Raw genomic sequence first — 27035 nt, forward strand, 5'->3', positions numbered from 1 at the left:
TGCCTCCCCTCTTTTATTATCTTTGAAATATTTAAATCTGTATGAGGTTATTATATCTTATTGTACTATTTTATCTCAGTCTGTGTAAGGTGAGTTGTTTGTTGTTACTGGTTTGTACAAAATTATTGCACCCAGATAACTAACCAGTTAATGAAATCTGCACCAAACTATCTTGCCAAGTATTCTGTTTGCAACAGTAGTCACAAACAGATGTCTAGAGAAGAGTAAGGATATGGTTAGCACATATATTTCTTAATATTCTTTCAGCTTCTGACCATTTTCAGCTTGGGGGGCTTTGTGGACTTACTGGGGTTAGTCTGTTTAGATACCTGCAGTGGATCTCTCTCCCAAGTATTTGTCTATTCTTTGTTTGACCTCCTGTGAGCTGCTTGTGTTCAGTGTCCCCTCATTGTTTGAAGTACTACCACATGTTTGTTTGGGACCTGGCTCCTTCTAGCTTCATGTGACATCCCCTAGTTCTTTTTATTGGAAGAAACAGTAAACACAATCCCCGTGCTGCTCAGGCCTCTCTTATAGCTGCTCCCAAGCTCGTGTGCAATGAACAAGTCCCAGTGTACCCAAGCATTCCCTGTATGGGTGCATTTCACATCCTAGGCCATTCATGCCCTCCTCAGAACCCTTTCCAGTTCTGCTTTGAGTTTTATAGGAAGGAACAGGCAAAAGCTTCACACAGTATTTAAAGTATTGGCCAAGCACAGATTTGTAGAATGGTATTACTACATTTTTTTTTCTGGTTTGTTCTTTTTTTCCTTTCCTAATATTTCCTCTTTTTCCTAATGTTTCCTAAATTTCCTAATTTGCTTTTTTTACTACTGCTAAGCACCAAACTAATGCTTTCATGGAACTATCTAGCATAACCCCCCTGTTTTGCTCCTTAGTGTTACTGGCTGGCTCAGAACCTCTTGTTTTGTATATGAAGGTAGGATTCCTACATGTGCCACTGAATGTGCACCTACGCTGGTTTTTATCTGCTGTTTTATTACCTGACAACTCAGACTGGTAAGGCATTTCTGCTGTTCTTTAAAGGCACTCATCCTTACTACCTTGAATAAATTTGTATCTTCAGTGTATTTTCTAACTGTACTGATTGCCTGTCCTCTCTTTTTCTCCCTCCTCTGCCAGATCATTTATGCAGACTCTGGCAGTCTTTTTGCTCCTGATGTGTTTGGGAGGATTTAGTACTATTTGAATCCCATAGTTAGTTGCTCCTTAAATCCTTTTTTGACCTGTGTTGTTTTTACAATCAATTTTCCAGAGTTTGCAATCCTTTCTGTTTTCTTCATTTGAATGCAATATCAGCTTTTTGAATGATGACTTAGTTGTAATAGTCCCCTTAATTTTGCTGTTTGCTTAGTCAGATGATTTCATTTTACTCTGTATCAAGATTTTATTTAGTGAGATGCAGCTTATTTAGTAAGCTGTATCCCCTTGGCACTGTGCTTCCTATATGGTATCCTTCTGTAGTCTCTGCTGTTGCCTGTAAGGATTCAGTTGGTTTCGGTGCCACTTTTAGCTTTTTTAATAGTCATCCTCATTTTTCTTACTTCCCCTTTCTGAAGATTAGCACAACCGTGGTAATTTTATTGGCCTTTGTTGCTCATTTAAGCATATTATTTTTAGGTACATTATAGTTGGTGCTTGAGTGGCACTTTCACTATGAATTTTTGGTCTAGACTGTATACATTACTCAGTGTGATCGAGTCATGGGTTGTCTTTCCTGTTATGTGCTGCTGACCATGAAGCAATCATACGTGGGATCTAAAAATATCATTTTTGTCATATTTGTTCCATCAACATAATGTCCAACTGCATGTTCTGCCCTTGCTACCTTTCTGATGTCTCCTAGTAGATGATGTTTCTGTTGCAATCAGTGTCACTATCCTGGTTGGTCAGGTAGTAATGTACCTCAAAACTTATTTCTATCTGAAATTTCAATCTGTGCATCTTCTCTGCTAGTCACTGAAATGGTTGGTTTGTTACTTAGATTTGCTTTTAAACTCTTTTTAACACGCATTTCTGTTACACACCCAGCACAATTTATTCTTTTCTGTATTTTTTTATCCCAGTATTGTAGTGTCCCATTAGTTATCTTCTTTCAGTTTCCAATATGCCTGATTGTATTAATGTTTTAATTTAGGACAAGAAATGAATCTAAAATTGTCCTTTGGCTTTTCAATTTCTCTTGTAGAGCTTAAAATAAAAATAATGTATTTTGAATTATTAATGCATTCTATATGTATTGAGACATAGACATGCTAATAATTTGATAAAATTAAGCATTTAAAATATACTTAAAAATGCAATAGTGTCTAAAATGAAAGTTAGAAAAGAAAAAATGGCATGGAAGAGAACAAAATGAAATGTCTTAAGTGCTGTGTACTAGAAGTGTGAGCTGTATAGAACATGCTGTTAATGGTAATATAGAAATATGCAGATGTATACTTTTTCCAGCTCTTCTGTTGCAAAGCACAAAATAATAAAATGGAACAAAATGCTGAACAGACCAGCATGAATAGTAACATTAAGAATTATATACTTTACAGAACATTTTGTGTTAAATGCATATCCCACTCATTTTGAGGGGAAAATGGTTTATTTTGTTCAAATAAAGGGAATAGCATTTTGTGCAAGAAAACAAAAGCCATGTAATCAGCAGTCCCTCCTTCGAATCTCTAGTATTGAAATTGGTCTGGCACAAGTAGGTCAGGACTCCCCAATTATTTAGGTTTTGACCTCTAAAACACTCAAACACAGTTGAACCTGAAACTCTGCTTGTGCTGTTACTGTCCCTGCTCTTTTTAGAGCTTACGCAGTTTCTTACTGGTGGTCAAAGGACTTTTGTTCAGGGGCTGCATGCCAAGACTTTTCCATTCCTTCTCCAGTTTTTTTTAGGACACTACATTAAGGCTATTCTGACAATAAGCAGTGTTAATTTTGGGCCCATATTCAAAAATGGGCAATTTTAAATTTCAGGATGTTAGAAGCAGCATGTTTAGTACTGTTAGAGAGAGATATCACAGTAGACATTACAGGCTTGTCATATGTGAACAGAGAAGACTTCACTGAGACCAGCAGCAGAGAGATTTTTCTTTCATTTTCATCTAATGTTGAGCGGTTATACTATCCTAATACAATTTCTGGCAGTTCATTTTGGTAGGAATTTTTGTTAAGCACAGTTTGGATATCTCACTCACGATGGTTATGCTTGTTGAACTATTGTAAAATGTTCATACTTCGCTTACGTGAAAGAAATAGGTTTCAGTAGTTTGGACTCTTTGGACATGTAATAACAGACAAAAGCTCTCCTCTGAGATGTGAATTCTTTCAGAAACACTCCAAATGATGTTTTCTCTTAGTAAATTTAAGCAGTGTGTGTATTTTTAGTATGGAAAAAATTCAGCAGGTAAATTCCTATTGCTAGGTAACCAGCTTAAAAGATCTGAAACTGTTCTGGTATGCTATAGGGGACAACAGCATCCTGAAGTAACAACTCTCAATATTAAAGATGCACTCGAGTCAAGCAAATTCACAGAATCCCAGAATAGTTGGGGTTGGAGATCATCTGGTCCAACCCCCCTGCTCAAGCAGGGTCAGCTAGAGCAGTTTGCCCGGGACTGTGTCCAGTGGGTTTTGAATATCTCCAAAGATGGAGACTCCACCACCTTTCTGGGCAACCTGTTCCAGTGTTCAACCACCCTCACAGTGCAGAAGTGTTTTCTTGTGTTCAAGTGGGATTTCCTGTATTTCTGTTTGTGTCCATTGCCTCTCGTCCTGTCGCTGGGCACCACTAAGAAGAATCTGGCCCGATCCTCTTGACACCCTCTGATCAGATATTTATAGTACTGATAAGATTTCTCCCTTCCCCCCCCCCCCCATGCCTTCTCTTCTCCAGCCTGAACAATCCCAGCTCTCCTCAGCCTTTCCTCATATGAGAGATGCTCCAGTCCCTTCATCATCTTTGTGGCCTTTTGCTGGACTCACTCCAGTAGCTCCATGTCTGTTGTGTGCTGGAGAACCCAGAACTGGACGCAGCACTCCGGATGTGGCCTCACCAGTGCTGAGTAGAGGTGAAGGATCACCTCCCTCACTCTACTGGCCCAGGATACTGTTGGCCTTGCTTGCCATGAGGGTGTGTTACTAAGTCATGTTCACCTTCTTGTCCACCAGGACTCCCAGGTCCTTCTCCTCAGAGCTGCTTTCTAGCAGGTCATCCCCCAGGGTGTACTGGTGCGTGGGGTTATTCCTCCCCAGGTGCAGGACCCTGCACTTCCCCTTGTTGAACTTCATGAGGTTCCTCTCTGCCCATTTCTCCAGCCTGCTGAGTTCCCTCTGAATAGCAGCGCAACCACCTGGTGTATCAGCCTGTCCTCCCAGTTTTGTGTCATCTGCGAGCTTGCTGAGGGTGCGTTTGGTCCCATCATGTAGGTCATTAATGAAGAGACTGAACAGTGTTGGCTGCAGTATTGACCCCTGGGGGACGCCAGTAGTGCCTGGCCTCCAGCTGGACTTTGTGCTGCTGATCACAACCCTCTGAGCCTGTCAGTTCAGCCAGTTTTCAGTGCACCTTACTGACTGCTTGTCTAGCCCGCACTGTATCAGCTAGTCTCTGGGGATGTTATGGGAGACAGTGTCAAAAACCGGACTAAAGTCAAGGCAAACAACATCCACTGCTCTCCTCTCATCCACCAAGTGAGTCATCTCATCATAGAAGGCTATTGGGTCAGTTAAGCAAGAATTTCCCCTTTGGAAATCCATGGTGATTACTCCCAACCACCTTCCTGTCCTATACGTATCTGGAAGATATGGATTAGTTAGCCAGGATTATTTGCTCCATCATCTTCCCAGGGACTGAGGTGAGGCTAACTGGCCTGTTCTTCCCTCCTTCTTGCCCTTCTGAAAGATAGGGGTCACATTTGCTTTCTTCCAGTCCTCAGGAACCTCCCCCAGTCACCATGACCTTTCAAACATAATTGAGTGTGGCCTCACAATGACATGGGCCAACTCCTACAGCACTGCCAGGTGCATCCTGTCAGGTCCCATGGACTTGTGTATGCCCACTTTGCTGAAATATTCCCTAACCTGATTCTCCTCCACCAAGGGTAAATCTTCATTGCTCCAGTCTTCCCCTCTGGTCTCAGGAGCCTGGGATTCCTGAAAGTTGGTCTTACCAGTAAAAACTGAGGCAAAGAAGGTATTCAGTACCTCAGCCCTTTTTTGTGTCCTTCATCATCAGGACCCCTGCCCCATTTAGCAGTGGGCCCACATTTTCCCTAGCTTTCCTTTTGCTGTTTATGTACTTAGAGAAGCCTTTCTTGTTGCTCTTCACATCCCTTGCCAACTCCAGGTGGGCTTTACCTCTCCTAACCCCATCCCTGCATGGTGTGACAGTGTCTGTATGTTCCTCCCGGGTCACCTGTCCCTGCTCCCATCTCTTGTAAGCTTCCTTTTTAGGTCTGAGTTTAATCAGGGGCTCCTTGTTCCTGACTAATTTGCTTCCTCTTTGTGAACATTTTTTCTTCTTATGCTTACTTAATCTTTCTCAGATTAAAAAGGCTGTCTTGTACCCAGAAGTTTGAGCTGAAGAAGGCGCAGTGTTATAAAGGAGGTCTATAAGGTTGCTAACACTTCCTGTTACAATCTTGTGGTTTCACTCGCTTACAATTTTCTGAGGCTGTAATTTTTGCACTTACATTCAGAACCTGCTTTCTGTTTGCTCTAGTTGTACCTGTGAGTGCTTAGTGGATAAACCATATTAATCCCAAATTATCAAGTCAAGCACCAGAAAGTGGGAAACCTGAAGGGTTTTAATTAGAACTTCACAAGTCTTCACAAAAGAGTTCTGTGACCCGGAGAGAATCTTTTTTTTTTTTTGGGGGGGGGGGGTGAGGAGAAGAGGGCAACATTCACTTTAGATCATCCTTTTCTTTGCAAGCTTCCAATTTTTTTTAACAAATAGGAGAGAGACCTGGAGAAATTTTGCTGTAATAGCAACTCCAGTTCATACTGAGGGCAGACACATCATGTTTATCATGTGAGGTGGGTCCCGTGTGGGAAAAAGAGCAATACATGAATGTGTAAGTAAAGATTGCATTAAAATACCAAACTGGTGGCACTTCCTCATCAATGTTACTGACTTTTTTATAGCATTAATTATACTTTTAAAACTTTTGAGTGTGATACTCTAATTTGTACTGTAGTGGCTGATAATGTGCTGCTTGTGTTTCTTCCATTCAATTGGGAGAGCACAAAAAATGTGATATGCAAAATTACAGTTTTACTGAACAGTTGTGCACATCATACTCGATTCTATATTCTCTGAATTAATGTTAAAACACCTGTTAATGTTGATGATGTATGTTTACATATTTTACTTTGCAAAAGTGCACATCAGGTAGTAAAACCAAGGGAAGTAAAGAAATGAGTACAGGGATACTACACAGATGAAATAAATTAATCGCCTTTTTCTCTTTTCCTTTCTGACTTGGTTTCATTCATGCATTTTCTTATCTTGAATCATGTGCATTCCTATAAATGAATGGCAATAGACCACAGGCTAAGTGATTTTTCAAGTGTTAACAAATAAGATCTTCAGAGCAGGAATAATGTCTTTATTCAGCTTCTAGCATTAAATGGAATCTCAGTATAATACTACAGTAAAATAATAAGCACGGAAAAGAAAACTTTTGCAGTTTTCATGATCACTTATCTGTCCTTTGTTCTGTGTGTTCTACTATGAGAAGTCACACAAATTATTTGGGCTTTTCTCTATTTAATTTTATCTAAATTTAACTTCCTGAACAACTTTGAATTATAAAACACTACCAGAATTTGTAACGAATGTTCTTTACTGCCAAATTCACTGCACAGCGTTTTGAACCAGGTTCCTCCATTCATGAACTCGGGATGCTAGATGATCTGTGGAACTTACTGAATATTTAAAGCAGCCATCCATCATTTTAGTGAAGGAGCTCCAGGAGGCTTGCAGTTCAGTAGTGTGAATAACATAGCCAAGTACTGTTGCTTGTCCCCACAGATTCTTTGTTTAGAAATGCAGCCACTGGTCAGAGTTGTGCAATGAAATCCTTCTATTTTCTTGATATTTCTTTATTGTCAGAAGGGATTAAAAATCAAATTATGAATGTAGCAAATAAGCTGCTGAAATATATTTCATGACTTTATAATTGTCTTCTCTTATATATGCTTATGTTCTATTAATGCATCAGAAAATCTTCTCTAGTACATAAGAACAAGCTGTTACTTCGTGCTTAATTTTGATAGCATTGCAAAAGAGTCTACTTTGATACTAAAAAAACACAAATGTTTTAACACAAAAATGGATCAAATGTAGTATGGGATAGCCTAGCCAAAGATGGTGATTTGAAACATATTAAGTACTGAATACGGTGTTTACTTCATATATTTTCTGATAACACTTTAGCTTGAATTTCCAGGACAATTTATACAGCATTAACATGCATCTCTTCTTAGTTTTACTGTGAGATTTGCCCATTCTTTGCTGTTTTCTACATGCAAATGTAGCTGATGAAGAATCTGGTAGTGTTACCAGTTCAAGTTAAGAATTACATTTTTTTGTGTGTACACTGTTTGTAATTATTGAACTTTGCCATGTAGATAATGTATATGTTTATTTCTGAACTATTGCCTCTAAGAGTTTAGTAGATGCAAAATTTAAATTTTGTGTTGATGTATTGATTTCTCTGCTTTGAATTATTTTAATTAATCCCTGAAAATTACTTTAAATATTTTTACCACCACTGCTTATTACTTTGACCCATTTCGATCCTATAAACAAATAAGGCGTCCTCTAGGAAGGATAATCTGGAAATGGGTTAGCAGTCTAAGTTCTTGATTACTCTCTGCCCTTCCCTGTGGGGTTCTTTATTAGAAATTATTAGGAATCTTTCTTCTCTGTGTGCATTTCAAGGATTATAAAGAGTTTCATATTACAGACTAGTACTAACTTTTTTGCAGTTTCAGATGCTGTTGTAGTAGTCACAGAATAGCAGCTGAGTGACAGAGTTGTTCATTATAATGTCAGAATGAGAACTGTGAAACTTATTGCCGTGACAACAGTGCCAGACAGTGTTAGTCTGTTCACTCAGAAACAAGAGGATTTCAACTTAACAGGATACTGTACAATGCAGAATTATGTTTGACAATTGTCTCTTTCTGTCCACATTTTAGTTTACAGAGGTGAACAAAATGCATCTCAGTACGGGGTACGATGATTATATAAAGTTCTTTATACTGCTGTTTTAAAAGCATTCATCTTTAAAGCGATAAATCAGAGAGCATCTAGTCATCCTCTGAATGTTAATAATTGAGAGCAGTGCACAATTAGAAGCTGATAGTAATATTAAAATCTTGAACACAGGAAGTAGTCGCAAAAGCAAAGCGTATGTTAAAGTTTGGAAATCCTGGCCATAAGAAGAAGGATTCAATTTACTCATCTTATTGCCTTTCTTATAAGGAAGGTATTGTACAGACTAAGTTTGCAGTTCTGTCCTTATGCTTTTAAGAGGTATAGTAGTTGATGAAGACAAACGTTCTTCATAAGTCATCGCCCCCTGCTATAGTGTTGTTGCACCGGCATAGGAGGAGTCAGCATAACTGAGTTTCTGAACTGTGTCTTTAGTCTGTGACTAAAGACATAACTCCATTGTTTTCACTGGGATCTTGTACCCCTGTGTGAGTGGTTTGATGCTGACAGTTGTGAATAACGTCAGTGTGGTGGTTTTTGTTACCTATGCACTTGGTTAATCTACTGTTTCTGCGTAGGTCACTGAAACTAATTGCATGGTAGTTTTTGCCAGTCACTCCTGTTCTCGGCTGGATTTCAGCTGAGAGGTGGAAGACTGTGGACCTGTTTGTCCATTCCATGAGCCAGCCAGCAGTCTGACTGAGCTGAGTTTGACTTGGGTTAATAGCAGAACTATGCAAATTCTGTGGTACTTAACTGAATTACTTGGAATTAGGTGTTTCTGAGAATTTTAAAAACTGTTAAATGAAAACATAATATTTTGACTTAAACCATCTTTCCTATGTAACAAAGGGATAAAGAACTGGAGAGTTGTTATTATTTCGGCAGTTACTTGGAGTCAGTGCAAGTCCTAGAATGCATTTGTGCACTCAACATATATGAGTGAGCCTTAAAGACCCTGACAAATGAGTTCTGTTGGAGTTCGTTATGGAAGTTTAAGATGCTGCTCCCCGCTATCTGTCCCACCCATATGCTGTAGCTATTGCCCCTTTGCACAGGTGGAATAACAAGGTTTGTCTGTTTTTCATCTGTTCTCAGTCCACTATATTAGCATGCATCACTGGTGGCTTAATCTGTTAAATTTGCCAGCGCTTGTGCTGATGGGCAGCATCAGCCCAAGATGGGCAGAAAAACAATGTACAGTTTTCTGAGGGTTAGATCTTCCCTACATGAATCCCCTTTTGCTGTAAGAATGTCTCCTTCTTTCCTCCTAGTTTTTCTAGTATTTTTATTTGGGATGAGTACGTTTTATTTATAGGTATAATGAAGGATACTCTTTCTCAAATCTGCGGCTGGCCTGTGGTTTTTCACTGTCAGAGTGCTCCTTTCTGTCAGTGAAACATGGGAACAATCTTCCTTGGGAGGCTGCAAAACTTCTGAAATATCATTGGATGTTTTTATGGACAGGTTAAACAATTGTATGTTAGTAATGACATATATATTTGATCCTTCCTTAGAATGGATGGATAGACTGTAGATAACCTGAAACCTTTCCTGCTCTTTTTCTGAGTTTTATGATTCTAAGAGTCTTTCTAAACTCCTGTGAGAGCATTCTTGGGATTTTCTCATTGTGGATTCCTGCAGTGTACTTAATATAACATTTTCAGTACTATTTCAGCAAGCCTGACCAGAAGCTGAAAAGAGATTTTTAAGGTTACTCTTCCCATCTACAGTTGCATTTAGAAGGAACAGGTGACCTTGAAGCAAGTTGGAAGTGGCACATAAACTGGGGCCTCTTGAAGACATAAAATACATAACCCATATGCAAACTTTTGAAAACTGTGGGATTTATTGAATGAGCAGAATGTGGAGCAAATGTAAAATGTTGACTGTTAGAAATCACTAAAAAATTGTGACAGTGATTGAAAGCATAATTTAAAATAAATGTTCTCAGCAGAGTATCTTTTAAGTGAAATCATCTACTTTCCTAGTGAGAAAAATCTGCTCATAATGCTTCTTTTGTTTTAATTTCATTGTTAGAGTGCTAACATGTTGACTGGGTCTACTAAAAATAAGAACCTCCTCTTCTTATCCTTGCTCTCAAAGTTAACAGTGTTGCTGTCAATGTTGTGCAATTATTTGGTTATTTATTGACAAATATACTAGTATTTTCTCTAATTACATGACAAGAAGCTTCTATTTCATCAATAAGTAGTGATTATTTTGAGTTACAGCAATGGTAGGGAATAATTCTTTTACAGGGAGTAAGTATGACTCAGTAAACTAATATTCTGTATTCAGAATTCTGGCTTATGAATGACTATGATTGTAAGTTCTGGACAATCATCTTCAGCCACTTTTCATTTACAGATAAGGTATCTAAATATTTATATGGGAAGAATTTAATTGTGTTATTTTGAAGTCTTGTACAAGGTCTTTTTTTTTTTCTTTTTTTTCCCCCCTCCTTCCTTCTTCATTCTTTCCTCTTATTAGCATATCAGAAGATGCTTTGGACATGCCATGTGGTTTAATAGCAAAAACAGAAGGGTTTTGTTTTCCCGCCTTTTCTTTCTAGTTAATTCTGTGGAGGAAAACAGTTCAGTGTGTGATTGGGATACAGGTTTTGAAACATCTCCTTTCTTGTTGCTTTCATAGTCAGATTACTTTGCTCTCCCCTCCCCATGAGTCATGTATGTGGCATGGATCATCTCAACACTTACAGAATAACTCCAAGCACATAGGAATGTAGAAATTGCCATGTGAGTTAAATCTTAGACTTCAATTGAAAAAGAAAATGCAAGTGGTTGAAACAGGTTGTTTAAGAATGACATAACCACAAGATGTTTATTTGTAACTTCACCTGTTTGCATATGGCTTTTTTTTCCTGGAAAATTAGTATGTGCATCTCTTTCATAATCTGAGGAGGTCTGTTGTTTTGCTTTTTGCATGCATTTAGTTCAAAGCAAAAGTTTTAGTTTTGGTGAAAAAAATTAGGATAATAGATAAATTCGGTACGGTTTTTGAGAAGTACGGAGAAATAATACTAATATTATGCCAAACCATGCTAAGTTTTGTTTTTAAATATATGCTTTTTTATCTCTTCTTTGGGTTGTTTCACTGTAACTGTATACAAATAGAAAAATACATGTTTGTTTAGTGAAGAAACAGCAGTATCAGCGTGGTCACCAGCATGGTGTTCTCTGCTGCTCATGACTGGAACATATCTCCAGACCATTACTAGGAACTTTTTACCTGCTCTGTTATGTGCACAGCCATGTCTATTTTCTTTTGTAGCATTAATCTGGAAGGAATATGAATGGCATTTGGTGGCTGCTTGAGCTTTTACTCATTGCAGTCAACAGCATTATTTCCTTTGCAGATTGTGCTAAAGCTAATATTTTTGAAGCAAGTTTTTTACTTTCTTTCCTGTTTTTTTTTCCTGGTCTTTTGATTAAAGATCTTGCAGAAAAGCCCAACAGTTGTTGTTTCATTGCATCCTTCACTGGGTAAGGCAGGGATATTATTTACAGCTTAAATTTCTTATATTTATGGAGAAAGCCATTAAACTGTCTTTAGCTTCTTTTTAGATTATTTTTAACTAGTTGCTAAGGATTTTGGCAGTACAAAATTATTCCCTGATACCCCCTCAAAATCCACCCTCTACTACAGAGGAATATTATTTTAATTCCTTTTCATTTTCTTTTTTTATTGACAAAAAGACAGAAGACTATCTGAATTTGCTGTAGCAATATTCCCACTGAGCTTTGTATACGTGTTTCCACTTCGTGTGAATGTTTGTGAGACTTTCCTGGAGATACTAGTCACAGTGATGCCTTTTATACTCGCCACCCTTAATATCTCTATGAGACAATTTAGATAGAAGGTGTGTTTTAAAGAGGAAAAAAAAACCTTCTTGTGTTGTTTTTATTAGTCTCTTGGCATTAATCAGAGGAATTTTACCATCTCTGTTACAATGGGTGAAGTAATATTCACGTAGGCTTTTAAATTTCTCTTTCAAAAGTACACTGTGGATATGCCTAAGCTCTCACAACTGGAGGTGTGTTTAGCTTTAGTGGTACTCTTGAGGGTGGTGTCAGCCCTTGCACGCCTCATGTGAAGAGTCAGAGCACTGTGCATTTTTCTTCATTCCTTCCAGCTGCTTGGCCAAGTCAGAGCTTTAAATGCTTATATATAGTGCCATAGTAATTCATAGGCTGTAAATTCTAGGGTTTTTTTTTTGGGGGGGGGGGGTTCCCCTTCTTTAGCCTCTGTTTTTCTTTATTATGCTCTCTTTTCTTGATGTAATTTTATTGTTTTTTTTTTTTTCTTACTCTATTTATTTTAGTTTGGACCTTCTACCTCATGGTGCAGTTTTCTTTAGGGTTCACCCTTTAAAAAAAAAAAAAATTACATTTTTACTGCTCTGAAGTCATCTTCAGCTAAGCCCAGACACTGATTGATTGTTTCATTTCATTATTAAAACAGACATTTGTGGTACATCAGGGAATGCCACATCTTTGGCAAATATATTTGCAGATGCTTTGAGCCAGATGCAAGAGAAGAGTTTGAGGAGAAGCTCTTGAGGTAAACTTCTAGGAAAATTCATTGTTTTGGATTGAGATCCTAGAAACCTAACTGTTCAGTTTTCTCTTTTCAGCCAGATTTCTCATTAGAGAGCAATAAAACTACTTCTGATTGTGAGACCACTGTACATTTTAGGGACAGGTTCTCAACCAAGCTGTTTCTATTAATACTTCTACCTACTTCTAATTATGATGTCTTTGCTTGCTTCATCCCATGCAAATTCCTCTAAGACATCTTAGCTTGCAGGGAACCAAAGAGGCATGGCAGAGAATTTCCTCACTTTCAAAAGTTTTGATTGGCACACTCTCATATACAAGCCAAAGAAGAGAAAACTTTGAGGGACTATGTCCCCCAGCACAGGCATAATAAATTTTCCTCTAACACAAGAAGGTCTGCTTTTTAGAGACAAGTCTGCAGTTCCCCCCCATGGTAAATGATGATTTGGCTTTGCTGGCATGGCTGATCACTTAGAGATCTACAACTGAAAGATATTTTTTGTTTTGGAGTAGTGGGCATTTAGTTCCGGAATGGGTGTTGTCTTAATTTTCTTTTAAGTATTCAGAGGCTACCTTGAGAGCTTTTTCAAGTGTTGTCCCTGGTTCTAAGATTCATTTTTCTAAATGCCTTCTTCAACTTCCTGAGTTGAAGACTCTGACTATGGTTATTTTCAAAGGAATTTTAAGACCTCATAACCATCAGTGGAGGAGACAGCAACTCCACTGCAATAGACATTTTTTGTGCTCAGTGTTCATTGCACCTCAGAAAGCACCTTGGATCTTTGCTTAGGAGATGTTTCCCCCTATCTCTGACTTCAGGCCACTTCTTTGGAGTTGGTGTGCATCAGGCCTTAAGCAGTTTCACCAGTTGAAAGTAACTTCAGTATCTAGTCTGATTCACTAGCAGTCCCCAGCCTGACCATCTCTATCTCTTTTCAGATACTTTTTAACAAAAGACTGAAATAACTAGAAGCTGCTCTTCCGATCTGAGATGAAATTAATCCCTCCATCTCAATAAAAGATTTTACTGCAATTATTTCCTCATACTAAAGAGAAGAAGACTCTGACCTTTTATCAGAGAAGTCTGAATGCCTGTATTTGCCAGTTCAAGATAATTTGCAAGACATGATGATACTGTCTCCTCAACAGAGAGATTGGCCCACACCTCTTGATTTTCAGGGCACTTCTTTCCATTTCCTCTGTCTTGCAGAAAATATCTTCAGTTTGTAGTGATATTGCCCTTATCAATGCATGCCTTTGGGGCTGTTATGTTCTTGTGCATACCACCTTTAGTGGTATTAAAAATATGGCTTTTTTCTTTTGATTAGTTAAAGTCTCCCTGCAGATCACTTTGGGATATTAATGAATGCAAAAAGTCTCTACTAACTTTGTGCAAATCCATGGAGAATATCAGAACCATTCTGGGCTTGGGTTCCACCTAGCCTTACCTTCTCCATGCTGTGTTTTGTATCATGGATTTTTCCTATTGTTTCCCTCTATCCCTTTTCCCATACATTAATGAGCTCCTTAGATATTCTGGGCCACATGGCAGCCTGCACCTATGCTGAATCCTATGCTAAATTCCACATCTGCTCCTTTCAGACATGGCTCTGGATTGCGTAGTGATGTCCCATGAACATACTAGTTACAATCCTCTGGACAGTCTTCTCATCCATAAGTTAATGAAAGGACCTGAAACAGCATCAGAAGAGCACCTTTTGACTTGAACCAATGTCCGTGTGATAATCAAGGATTCTGCACTTCCTTGGCTGGACAGCTGTGCTTCCATCAGAAAGGCATGTTGCTAGCTGGTTTTAATTATGTTAAACTCAATTATAGTATGTTTTAATTACATTAAATGGGAGGATAGTAAAGGACAAAGGTGGGGTTGGAGAGACAGATTTTTCTCAGGAGAAAATGAGCAAAGAAGAACACTTAGAATAGGAACAAATTAATATTAATCATAAATTTAGGATGCAATTAGAATATTGTACCATCTGAGGAGAGAATTGTGTTTAAATTTAATAATGAGGACAAAAGATTTAACTAGATTTAAGATGGAGCTTGATTAGTTTAGTTCATGAATAGGATTATACCATGTTGGCCTCTGCATTGCATAGGATTGGATTTGTGGTTTAAGGATGGCATATCCTAACCAAACTGCAATTTAACCACTCAAAATATAGAAATCCCAGACAGTCAGATCTACTTATTTTCCAAGAATGCTTAACACTGTGTATATAGGTATATTAGGCACCTCCCTACCTAGCTGAGATATTTAGCTTGAATCACCCGCACATGCTTAGAGGTGCTTAATTTGAGGAGGCAGATCCTAACTTCTGCCTCTGCCTGGACAGCCACCCAAGTTCTGCCTTAGTCCCTGGAGTAACCTGGAGAGGTTAGCAAGGATTAGATCTGTGACTATTTTCATCTCATGTGACAGTGATGGTTACTGTGCCTGAGTGATAGAGCATTCACTCAGTTACGGCATATTAGTCAGAGTGCTGAGAAATCTGGGTGCGACACTTGGCTTGAACTAAGTGATCCTATGTCTCCCACTTTCAGGGGGAGAAGGGGCTAGGCCCTAGAGGAAAGTGCCTTTCAGTAACAAGGATGCTACACTGAAAGGACAAAAATCTGATCTTCTAATCAGTAATTCTGGGGCTGATTTTATCTAATGATAGTATATAAATTTTTTAAATGCATATTTTTTTCTGGGACTGAGATCTGGATTCTCCTCCCCTTTCAGCTAATACCCTAGCTTCTGGATAAGACTTGGGCTTCCTTACTTGCTTGCTCAGTTTCAAGTGCTTTCACCCAAAATACTCTACAGCTTAATGCTTATGATTACTGGAATAAAAGAAACATGAGTTCAGTCTCATGTTAATCATCTTTATTAAGACTGATTAAAGGATAGAAGCCAGATACCCATTTCTAGAGTAAGTGCTACAAATACCAGGCTGTTGTCCAGGAGGTGAGAGCCATCTGTGCTTTGGTACCCATCCATCAAAGAGGGTAGACAGAGTTAATCTGAAGTAGATGGAGGCCTTTTAGATTTCCTACTGGTTCCCTACATCCTCAGTAGAAAACAAACAAATAAATGGAATGGATTTCCCTCTGACAGGCACCTATATTTTCTGTGCATTCTATGGAAAGACAAAGACCTTTAGGTAGGTACAGTGATTTCCCATGTAGGTCCTCAGGACCGTTAAAGTGACTATGTTGTTGTCTTCCCAGCCCATTTCCTCCCTTTTTCCATGCTTGAATCCAAAGTTTTGATGACAGCACCAATATTTGATAATTGGGATTTCACACACAGTTTTACTCCAGTACTACATCCTGTGTTCTCTGAATATCTACAGTTACTGTATCTTAAATGCAGAAGGAATTACTGAGATTATCGAGTTTGTTGGTTCTTATGCTATTTACCTCTGAGGCAAGCGGGTATCTGTATTACTTGGTAATTATATGTATTAGTTCAAAGTCCAGCAATGCTAATGTATCTTTTCAGAGCTCCCTGCAGAGACAGCTGAAGATTATCTCATTTCTCCATCCCTATTCAGTCACTATCTATCCTTCGCTAAATATTTATAAGAGAGAAGGAGCCAACTTTTTTAACACCCTTACTGGATCTGCCATTCCTCTTGGCTGGCTGTACTAATCTTTTGCTGTATTGTAGAGAATGAGCAGATTCACCTTTTCTTTTCTTTTTCACATCCATAGTCCCTAGACTTCCTTAAAGGAACCAGCAGAGATCTGTGTTTACTCAGCATTTCCCTTGTCACAGAATATATCATTGTCGCATATAATTATCCTCAGGGCCTTAGATGTTTTTCCTGCAGACTGAGAACACCTTGTTTTCCCTGATAAATATGTACATACAGTTTTTTAGTCATCACGGTTTAATAATGTTGATGCAATAAGCCTTAGATATACCTTCACTGTCTTTTTATTAAAAAACCTAATTTATGAGGAGCACACAATTGAAAATTGTCTTCTGACCCAGGAAAGATAAGTTCCCTCGCAAGGCTTCCAGGTGCTTGATAGCTTTGTCTCTGCTTGAAACTGAGGTGGCAGCTCCTGTCTAGTGATTGTAGTTTTTATTTCCACAGAGTTTGTATTTCCAAGCCCCAAAAAGGAAGTACAAGAATGTATAAATACAGAAATGTTCTTACCTTCATGTTTGTGCCTACTATTATGTAAACTGGTAATTCTAAATGTTCTCTTTGAAGCATAACACAAAACCAAGTTACTTAAATTAAATTTCTAATTCTGCTGAAGTCTCTGGCTCAAGAAAATGAGGCAAATGCAGTCATTTTCTGCTTGTTTGCCTGTCCTCCCCATTTCATTCCAATAGTTTTTAAACTGCTGTCTATTTTGAGCCAAATTTAATGGCAGGACAGATACTTGAAATACTGTTGAAGTCCTGCACATTTTATGAAAATGTATGTCTTTGTAAATGTTACGGGCAATGGAAAGTTGACAGTGTTAGTTTACATGTAAATAGATACAGGAAACCAGAGAGGAAAGGCATCTTACAGATATCCCAATTAGGGGAACAGCTTATGCTGAAGCTCAGAGTCAGCCATAAGACACAAACCTTGAGAGGACTAGCTTTTATCAGTTTCAGTGTTCACAAAAATACTACTTTTTTTCTGCAATATTATCCCCATCCTGGCAAGAATATTTCTCAAATTTGGTCATAGTCAGTAAAAGTAAATGCTGACTAAAATTAACTTTAATATTAAAGTTTAGGAAACAAATATGTATGTAAACATGAAGTATTTAAATTCTTCTGAAATTATTATGAAATGTAATTTTATCTAGAAAATAGGTTTTTCTGTATAATATGTTTTATCAAAATGTTTAAATTATGGCTTAATTCCAAATATTCCATAAACTCTTTATTTAGTAAAATTTAAGAAGGTTAAAAACTTTCTTGCAGGTAAACCCTACTTGCTACATGAATTTGCTAAAAGAATGGTGTTTCTTTTGTAGGTCAAAGGATGCAGTCTTATTTATCTTCTATCAGACTGTGATAACAGAAAGGCAAATAATGGGACATTTCATGTTAATAAATATTGGCGTGTGTAATTGTTTTGACTGCATGTAAAAGAGTATTTATTCTTGTTAATTCGTATAAATTAGAACTAATAGACAAAACTGCCTTTTGCAACTTCTAAATGTGTTCCTGCAAAGAATCTCATTTAACTTCAGAATAACTATTCAGAGGACCAAAGATTTGTGAGTTTTGCCCCCAGTCCTCAACCATCTAAAGACATACAAACTAGAAACTTCATCAGGAAAAAAAAATTGTAAAATTGCAATATATGTGTGTGCAAGATGGAGTGGGTGATAACAATAAATAACAAATAGACTGTATCTGAAAAAGTTCAGCACAAAGTTTAGACGTTTGTAGATATGCTCATATAACACAAATGCATCCAAAATACTTATTTCACTTTTGGATACCACAGTACTATAATAATGCTGATTAAATTAAATTGTATTTGAGTAAGAGTAATAAAAATTATTGGAATTAGTGAAACTTTACTCCTAAATAGGAGCAAAGATCTGTAACTTCATAGAATTGCTAGTAACTAAAGGGTATGTTATCTGTAAATACCTAAGGTTACAGAGAGCCAAATAAGAATCAATATCTGTAATCTGAAAATATGGGAGAACAGAATGGAGAGAGAGAAAGAGAGAGAACTGGCATATTTTTCTTCGTGTGAGATGTACTGGATTGTAGAAGAGTTTCCCCAAGAAATTACTGGAAGCACCCCCCACCACCACCACCACACACACACACACACACCTAGAATGATGAAAGTTGCAGGGGTGAAACACTGGAAAAGGTACTGTGTCCCAGCAGCCCTGCCCACGCTGGGAAGGAGGCCGGGTGACTGAATGGCGACTGCTCTTCCCACATTTGAGTCCTCTGGTGTTTGTTTGGCAAATCTGTTACTGACTTCAGCAGGGAGTTTTGACATAATAATGAGTGAAAGATCAAATGATCAGTTCCTAGCCTTAAGCAATGTAAATCATCAGCGTTGCTGAGCTACTGAATGTTTAATAATATTTCCTTTCCAAAGTGAACAACTTCCTTGTGACTGTATGTACCTTTTTTCCAGCAGCATGTCTGTTCAAACATAGCGAGTAGCATAAAGGGCAGCAGACAGGGCAGAATGTTGTTCATGCGCATCCCCAATTTTTGCAACAAACCCTTTTCTGAGGAATTTTATTGTTATTATTACATACCTGTACATTTTACTTGCTACTTGGCATATCTTAACTTCTCCTTTAAAACTAAAAAAACCCCATCAGAACCAGTAGTCTTCAGACATTGTTTTGGTATCATAGCATAAAATGTGTTTTGGACAGTGTAAATAATTTCATTTTTTAAATATGCAGCCTATAACTTGCTCTTGCAGTACTAACATCACTTCTTCAAATGTCTAGTAATATTTTGAGGTGCAGAAAGCTTCTGATAGTCACTGCTGACATCCGTTACCAATAAGTGAATACTAGTTAATATACTGTGAATCACTTGTGAATTAATATACAGGAACTACATAACTACCTCCTGTATTGTATCAGGTTTCTTAGTCAGAGCCCTCTGTATATTGGTCTTAGTAGTATTGTAGATTCCTGGCATTATTTATTATTTTATTAGCATCCAATTTCCTTCTTGGATTCAACAGTAAGGCCAGCATAATGAAAAGCACAGACTGTCGTATTTCCCCTTCATTTTCTTTCCTCACCCCTGCACAGCCACTCATTTCTCTTATTTTTGGCATGTCCTAATTTAATATTTACCAGTAGTAGCTTGGTACCAAAGGAATAATTATTTCTTAATCATTCTGCCTTCAGGGAGTTCTTCTCGTGTTTCTGAGGAAAAAGGGAAGGCTTTGGCCACTGGAGGTGAGTGCTTCTGTGCTTCCTTTGTAAAGACAGCTCTGTTGTTACGGCAGGACACTGTGTGGTGAATTCTAATTCCTTTGTGCGAGGGCCAGCCCGTTTGAAAGCAGCCCGGCGGCGGGCGGTGTTCGCGGCGACTACCAGCCCGCGCGCGGCCCGGTGATGGCCCCGCTCGGCCCCGCTCGGCCCCGCTCGGCCCCGCTCGGCCCCGCTCGGCCCCGCTCGGCCCCGCTCCCGGTGAGCGCAGAGTTGTAACAGTTGGCGCCCTGCCAGGGAGGACGGCAGAAGTTTGATGCCGTTGCCAGGCTGGAAGCTGCTCGTCTTCCCAGTACCTACCAGGTTTTGTTACATCTCTTAGCAGCCATGAAGTTCAGGTACCTTTTCTTTAAATATTTATTATTTACTGCCACCAGAGACTATCCGTGCAAAAGCAGGTTGTTGTATCTGGGCAATATAAGTATGTTGGCATTCATTTTAAATTCATTTGGTAAATTTTATAAAATTAAGTTATAAAATTGACCTGTGCTTTTAATAGGTGTTATCTTGAACTGGTGTAGGACTGTGTATGAAAGGTAATTGTTAAATATGTAGAAATAGACATATTCCGGAAAAATTACAGAATTTTTTCACATATAAGGTCTTGCAGACTAAAACCACAGAAGCTATACTTTTAACTCTCGTATTAGGGTTTTGGTTTTAAATTAACACTGGATTAGTTATCTGTCTCTGTCAAGACTGTAAAGAGCTTTGTTGTCATCCATCATAGGGCTTTTGTGTTATATACCGTGTGTAGAAGCTGTTAACAGGAAGAATAGATTAATGCTGAGAGAAAAAATGTCATCAGATAAAACGTAAGTCTCAAAAAGCAATTTCAGATCACGCAGTATGTTACACATTAGTACGTTTTTAGCCTTTGCAGAATGGAGGAAAACTTGTAATCAGAAATCAATTTAAGCATTCTTGGCTCTACCTACATTAGAACCCAGGATACTTCCAAAATTGTTTTTAATCAAATGACCTGACAGGAGCTCGCTAGGAGACAAATAATGAGTACAGGATATTCTGAAGAATGTTTAGTAATGCTGACAGGAAATTTTGCAGCTCTTTTTCAAATCTTACATGTAGTGTTTTGAAAGATACCTGTTTAAAGGTAGCAGCGTGTGTATATGTATATATAGTGCAAATACATTTAATTGTGCATATATTTATTTTAAATTAACCAACTTATACAAAAGGCTTAATAGAAATACAAGTGCAAGGAGTCACACTTTTTTCCCCCGTAATACCCTAACAATAAAACACTGTATACTTCCACGTGACTTAAATATTTCTATATTAATGTATGTATGGACACGTATGATGAATTTCATTACTCTTTCTTTTTGTAGTAAGATATCATTAGATCTTGTCCCACAGGATTGGTTTTATAAGTCTTTACTATAGTTTAATACTGCAGTTTCAGTATCGGAAGAAAAAGAATTGGTGATCAGTATTTTCTGCCTTTAAGATCTGTATTTGGATATGAAGATTCTAATAATATTATTCTATGTGGTTTCTGATTGTTTATTGTCTTGTAAAACTTAAAATATCATGGGTCATGAAGGAATTCCGTCATCATGGATGTACCAAAAGTTTTATTTTAAAGCTATCCAGAAGTAGCATTATAAGAAAAAGTAAAATACTTATTCATTCTACAGTAACATCTGGAATTCTTTAATTTTATTATTTGTATTTAATGTGCTTAAGGTTTTTTAAAATCAGAAATTTTATTCATCATGTGTTCAGAGGTTTTTTTAAAGTATTTTGGAAATAAGTTGTTTTACTAAAAATTTTACCTTTTTTTAACTTTAGTTAAAAGCTTCATTTAAATATTTAGTGTGAAGTAAATTTGTAAGTATAAATATTTCTTGCTGTAGCTGTCCTAAAGCACTGTCATGTCTAACTTTGCTTATTGAATTTTGTCAATGAGCCACATATGCAACTGCTGTGGTGCCTTATAGCCCCCAGTACTACTACTGTTGAGGGTACATGGTGCCGCACTTGTTTTTTGCAAGAGTTCCTTAGGATAGTTTCCCTATCAAGATGAATGGAAACATTTTTACATTTATTTGGTGTCTGTCTTTCTAATAACTGTGTACTTTAATGACTGCTACTTTTTGGGTTTACTGTAATTTGTTAAATTCAAAATAAACAATTTGCATTAAAAAGGCAAATTTACAGTAATAAGAGAGAAGCTTTTGGTATTGAAAAAATGAATGAAGCAACATGGTTAAAACAGCTGATCCTTAACAAATGGACAAGTCAGTGGGCACTTGTTTACATTACAGAAAATCAAAGGTAAAAACAAAGGAAAACGTCAGTTATGCATTAATGTGAAACCTTGCCAAGTTTAGCCTTTTGGAAAGAAATTAAGAAAACCAGAGTGTGGAAACAGTTGTACTGTGGTGTGGAATTGCTTGTATTTGAATTAAACTTAAATAATATGAATTCTGCTTAACAAAAGAGAAGAGGTTTGCAAAATCAGCATGCTGTTCATTTCACCTTATTGTATTTTGCAGCTATACTGGGGGGAAAAAAACAGAAATTGAGGTGAATGTTCTCTCCTTGTATTTAGGATACATTAGGTTTTTGCTCTTTACATGTGACCAGAGTGAAATCTTTCATTAGGGCTCTAGGGGAGGGGAGGACTGTGTGAAAGGGATGGTAAGTGCCTGGGCTTTGGCCCAGTCCAGCCTTGAGGGAGCCCAAATCTATACGACTGACCGCAGTGGGACTCAAGCTGTAAAGTTCTTACAGAGCAATAGTGGGAGTGGTATGAAAGCTGAGAGTGCTGAACAGATCGAGCTAGAAATTGTTCATTGCGTGCAGTCGTGTATTTTGTTACTTACAGCTCATTGCCTTGACCTAGATTGCTGTATTCCAGTTGTAAATGTGCTGTTGCTTCATCTAAAACTTGAGGTAGCCCCTGTAGTTATGAATTAGTATGTTTGCTTTCTCCCTTGAAATCTTACAGATGTTTCTCTTAATGAAGCTGTACTTGCCATATTTAGCAGTATTACTGATTAACAGTCCTTCAAATATCTGTCCCTCTGTTAAATTTGGCTCAGATTGGACAACAGTTAAAAAATTATTGGGATGAAATGGGGAGTACAGATAGGTGTCACATCTTTCCGTGTTACCTATACTGGGATTTCTGCTGTTGCTGCCGTTGATGGAGTTATCTCAGTGACTGTAATTATTTAAGATTTTTGGAGAAATTTATTTATCATAGCTCTGTTTTTTCCTCACCCATAACTTTCTAAAACCACCTTCTTTTTATAAAACTATTTCATGATGGTCACAAGCAATACAGAGCTGAATTTTCTGTTTCCAGTGTAAAAAGTATTGCCCCCCCCTTTTTTTTTCTTTGTATAGCTGAATAAAGCCAAAACTTAGAAATTTTGGCAAGGAAGTAGATTTAGCTGTGGTTTGTGTCTATAATCAAAGCCATAAAGCTCAAGGGTTTTTTCATGTTTTTTTGAAGATGAGTGTGCCTCTGTGTGTGTGCTGGTGTACATGCATGCACGAGACAGAGATGGTAAGCTTACTATACGCATCAGGGAGAAAATTGGCTGGATTGTAGTAGCTGGATTGTAGTAGCTGAAGTCACTTGTAAGCACTCTCTAAGATTGTGCCTTAGAGATTTAGTAGAACTCAAGTCCTCCTCGTTTTTGTGACTTAGCATTGTCCGTTTTCTGCTTATGTGATGCAATCCTGTGCAATGTGCTCTAGGTGACCCTGCTTGAGCAGGGGGGTTGGACTAGATGATCTCCAGAGGTCCCTTCCAACCTCAGCAATTCTGTGATTCTGTGATTCTGTGACAGATGTGCTGAGATAGTTACAGATTGCTTTATATGAAGAAAAGAATAAATGTCATGGACATGCTAATTAAAAAATAATACAAAATCAATCTTAGTATTACATACAGAATAAAAATTACACATGCATTTTTAAATACATTTTATAATTTTGAGTTAGCCAGAATTTTTTTATCTGAATATTATTATCTTGCAAATCAAATACTTTCTTATACAACATTACCAAGATGCAGACACTTCAGCAGCCCATGCCATATTAATCCGTCCCTGCATAATCTTATCATCAGTTCAGCAACAGAACCTTAAAAGCGCAACTCAGTTTGAGACAATTTTAAGTGTATTGCTTCAGTTGCACTAGCATTCATACACAGGTCTACAAATAAAATAAGAAGTATTTTATTAACTTAACGACTCTGTGGCTTAACAGAAAAGGTCAGCTTCCTTTGTGTGCCCTATATATTCATTGCTCCTTATGCTGACCAAAATAAAACTTTTTGAACAGACAATCTAGTATAGGAGGTACTAAGATGTATACAATTGGTTTCACATTTACTCGTTCTTAAACTGTAGTGATGCCAGCATCGCTTTCTAGCAACATATTTGCATTTATTTTCTTTGGCACTGGTTTTAATTACAATAGATGTCATCTCTTTCTGGTCATCTTCAATATAAATTTTTTGAGAGCAAGCTGTAGGAAACTGAGTTTTGAGGTTAAGGAAAAGTGTTCCAAAGAGAAGACCTTCCATTCTGTGACACGGCTCATAATAGAAAGCATTGCAAAACCGTAATTTTAACAAATTTCTATTCCAAGATGTATCCTGTAAGAGGCATCAATTACCTTTAAAGTTTTAATACCATTATGTTGACTCAGCAGTAGGTGGAAGTGGCCTACTTTATTGAAGAGCACCATACTGTCACTGTCGGTTCCTCTCATGCTTTTATCTGGGCCTTGATCTTGCAATGCGAACTACAGGGGAACAAGCTGCATGAAGTCCTTTGCATATTTGCCTTTTCAGAATAGGGGTGTATATTGTAAGAGCCTCATCTTTCTTTGCTTTTTCTAAGGCTGGTGTAACAATCTGTGTGGTGGTATTATTAAAAGAACCTTTGACAGACAAGAGAATGAGCTTGACTTGTCAATTGCTAAAATTCTGATACTTCACCAGACCTATTAATGCATTTGCAGTTCGTTTTGGTGTTCATTGAATCTTTTTGGTAGTCGCTGTTGGACTATTTAATACTAATACAGCTTGAAAAATTGTGTAGGGAAATGAGCAGAGAAATATATTTGAACCAAATTTTTAATGAAGTATTACATTTGAATTGTACAAATATGAAATGTTTGTTGTCATTTTTTACTAGTATGGTGCATGATGTTCTATTAAGAGACCAAATTATGATTATTCAAGCAAAATTATCTCTCGCTTTCAGATTTGAAGAAGAATAACTGTAGAGCAAAGTATATGACATAACCAAGGAGACAGGAATTTGATCAAAATTAGAAGCTGTATAAATTGACATTTATGGAATACATTTTCACTTAATGAATCTCCTGTGGTGGTTGGGGGTTGTATCAGTATGTATCAGTATCAAATGTATCAGTGCTTATATATAGAAGAGTATTTTCCTAGTTACTTAATTTTGGAAATTGTAGTGATGAAATTATCTGAATTTTGTATCATATTAAATCAAAGATTTTCAAGTAAGAGATAGGATTTTTATTAGCTACTTTCCTTCTCTCCCAAAGTCTGCATAGTTTAGATGCAGGTAGTACATGATTTATGTAGGCAAACATAAAAACTATTGTATATTCTATTTGTGTTTCTAAGAGGGGAAAAAGGTGTTAAATTGACTATTACATTTCAAAGTGATGTGTTTGACTAGCAGCTAGAACATGATCAATTAAATGAGGGATGTGAAAGGCATTACTGTTGTGCATTATTAAAGAGAAATTGGCAAGAAATATGGTAATCTTAAGGCATAAAGGTACATTATAGAAATGGTTGGGATTTAATTTATCTCCATTAAAGCAAGGACATTTAGTGCTGCATTATTGGTATACTGCATGAAATTATAGATGCATGTCTTTCATCAAGAAAACAATACAAGTTTAGTAATGACCAAATGTAATTCACTCAGAAATAAATTTTCATAAAGAAAGATCTTGTAATCTTGAAACTTCATTAGTCTCCTGAAAGTAAAACTGAAATATAGTTAATTACCAGTTAAGATTTTGGACAGAGCAGCTGAATAATTTCTTTTGTTTTTCCCCACTTGAATGTTGTGCTGTCGTTTCTACTAGTATTACTGTACTTGCTAGAAAAACTGAGTCATTACTGTGACAATTGACATTTTAAATTTTTCACAAGCTTGTAGTAATGTAACATTTCTCCACATATCTTGCACCTCTGAGATATTTCTCCAGGACAGTGTTGAAGGGAAAATGATAGCTATTTCCTATGCTGGTGCTCCCCATGGTGTTCTCTTAGCAGCAGCAGCACAGTGAAATTGTCATAATCCGTGTCATTTTAACAGTGCTGCTCCAGGGCTGTGGTGTATGTATGGGAGCAGATGCACCAAAACCAGGTTTCTCTGCTGCTGCCAGGAGTGTTTGAAAAACATGAGATAGAGATAGAAGAGTGTCACCCATAAGGCTGGTAGCACAGCACACTAAACACCCTTTCCCCTTTTGAAAAGAAGTGCAGTGAAATCTCATTAAGGCTGTTCTTCTACGAATGTATTCATTACCCTTCATTAGTGCCGTTATTTTGCAGTTTTTAAAAATAATGGGAACTAATTAAAAAGGGCAACTGGAACATTTTATTTTTATTTATTTTTTAATTGTGTGTCAGAATGGTAGATTAATGAAAACATGAAATTCTCAATATGTATACATATTCTATACTCACAGCATGTGTGGCGGGGTCGTATTGTACTAGCTATTGTACAAGTGTTGTAATAGCAGAGGGGACTGTAAAGAAGATTAGAGTTGGCTTCTCAAGTGGATTCAGAGTGCTTCAAAAGAAGCATAGACATTGAGAGAGAGAGGTTTTCAGTAGTGGCTCTGCAAAAGTGTCTGCGTCTCTTTGTAAAGATGTGTTTCACTTTATGATCACTACAGAGCACTTCCATTTAACTCGAGTGGGGAGTGCTGCCACTTCTTCAACCCTCAGAGATTTGCATGGGATAGTGGCGAGGAGAAAATACTTGGGCTTTGGGGATTTCCTTCCCTTCCCCTGAGTTTTGGCCTGGGGAGCAAGGGGGCTTGGGGGAGCGAGAGCCCAGAGACTTACAAGACAGGATGAGAAGCGTGAGTCCCTGCAGAGATGTAGGTAATGTTTCTCCCAGCCCAGTGATACCCTTCTGCACTGGCTGCTTCTTCCCTTCTGCTTCATTTGGGTTACAGAGAGTTTTCAGGGCTTAATTGGGGCCTAC

General features: G+C 37.6%; 1 protein-coding gene across 4 annotated transcripts in view; it reads left to right on the forward strand.

Annotated features, from left to right (window-relative positions):
* Nucleotides 1-27035, forward strand: part of WASF1 (WASP family member 1) — a 103313-nt gene that overhangs the window by 41300 nt on the left and 34978 nt on the right. For 2 of the 4 annotated variants that reach the window (XM_013949014.2, XM_067293867.1), the window contains exon 1: nt 20547-20594. The exons of the other annotated variants lie outside the window; for them this stretch is intronic. In XM_013949014.2, the coding sequence (XP_013804468.2) occupies nt 20563-20594 (32 nt within the window). In that variant the 5' untranslated portion in view covers nt 20547-20562. Of the gene's footprint in view, nt 1-20546; nt 20595-27035 lie in introns of those variants that run through there. 4 annotated transcript variants of the gene reach the window in all.

This window comes from Apteryx mantelli, chromosome 3 (assembly GCF_036417845.1).
Source record: "Apteryx mantelli isolate bAptMan1 chromosome 3, bAptMan1.hap1, whole genome shotgun sequence".
In the NCBI taxonomy this organism is placed as follows: domain Eukaryota; kingdom Metazoa; phylum Chordata; class Aves; order Apterygiformes; family Apterygidae; genus Apteryx; species Apteryx mantelli.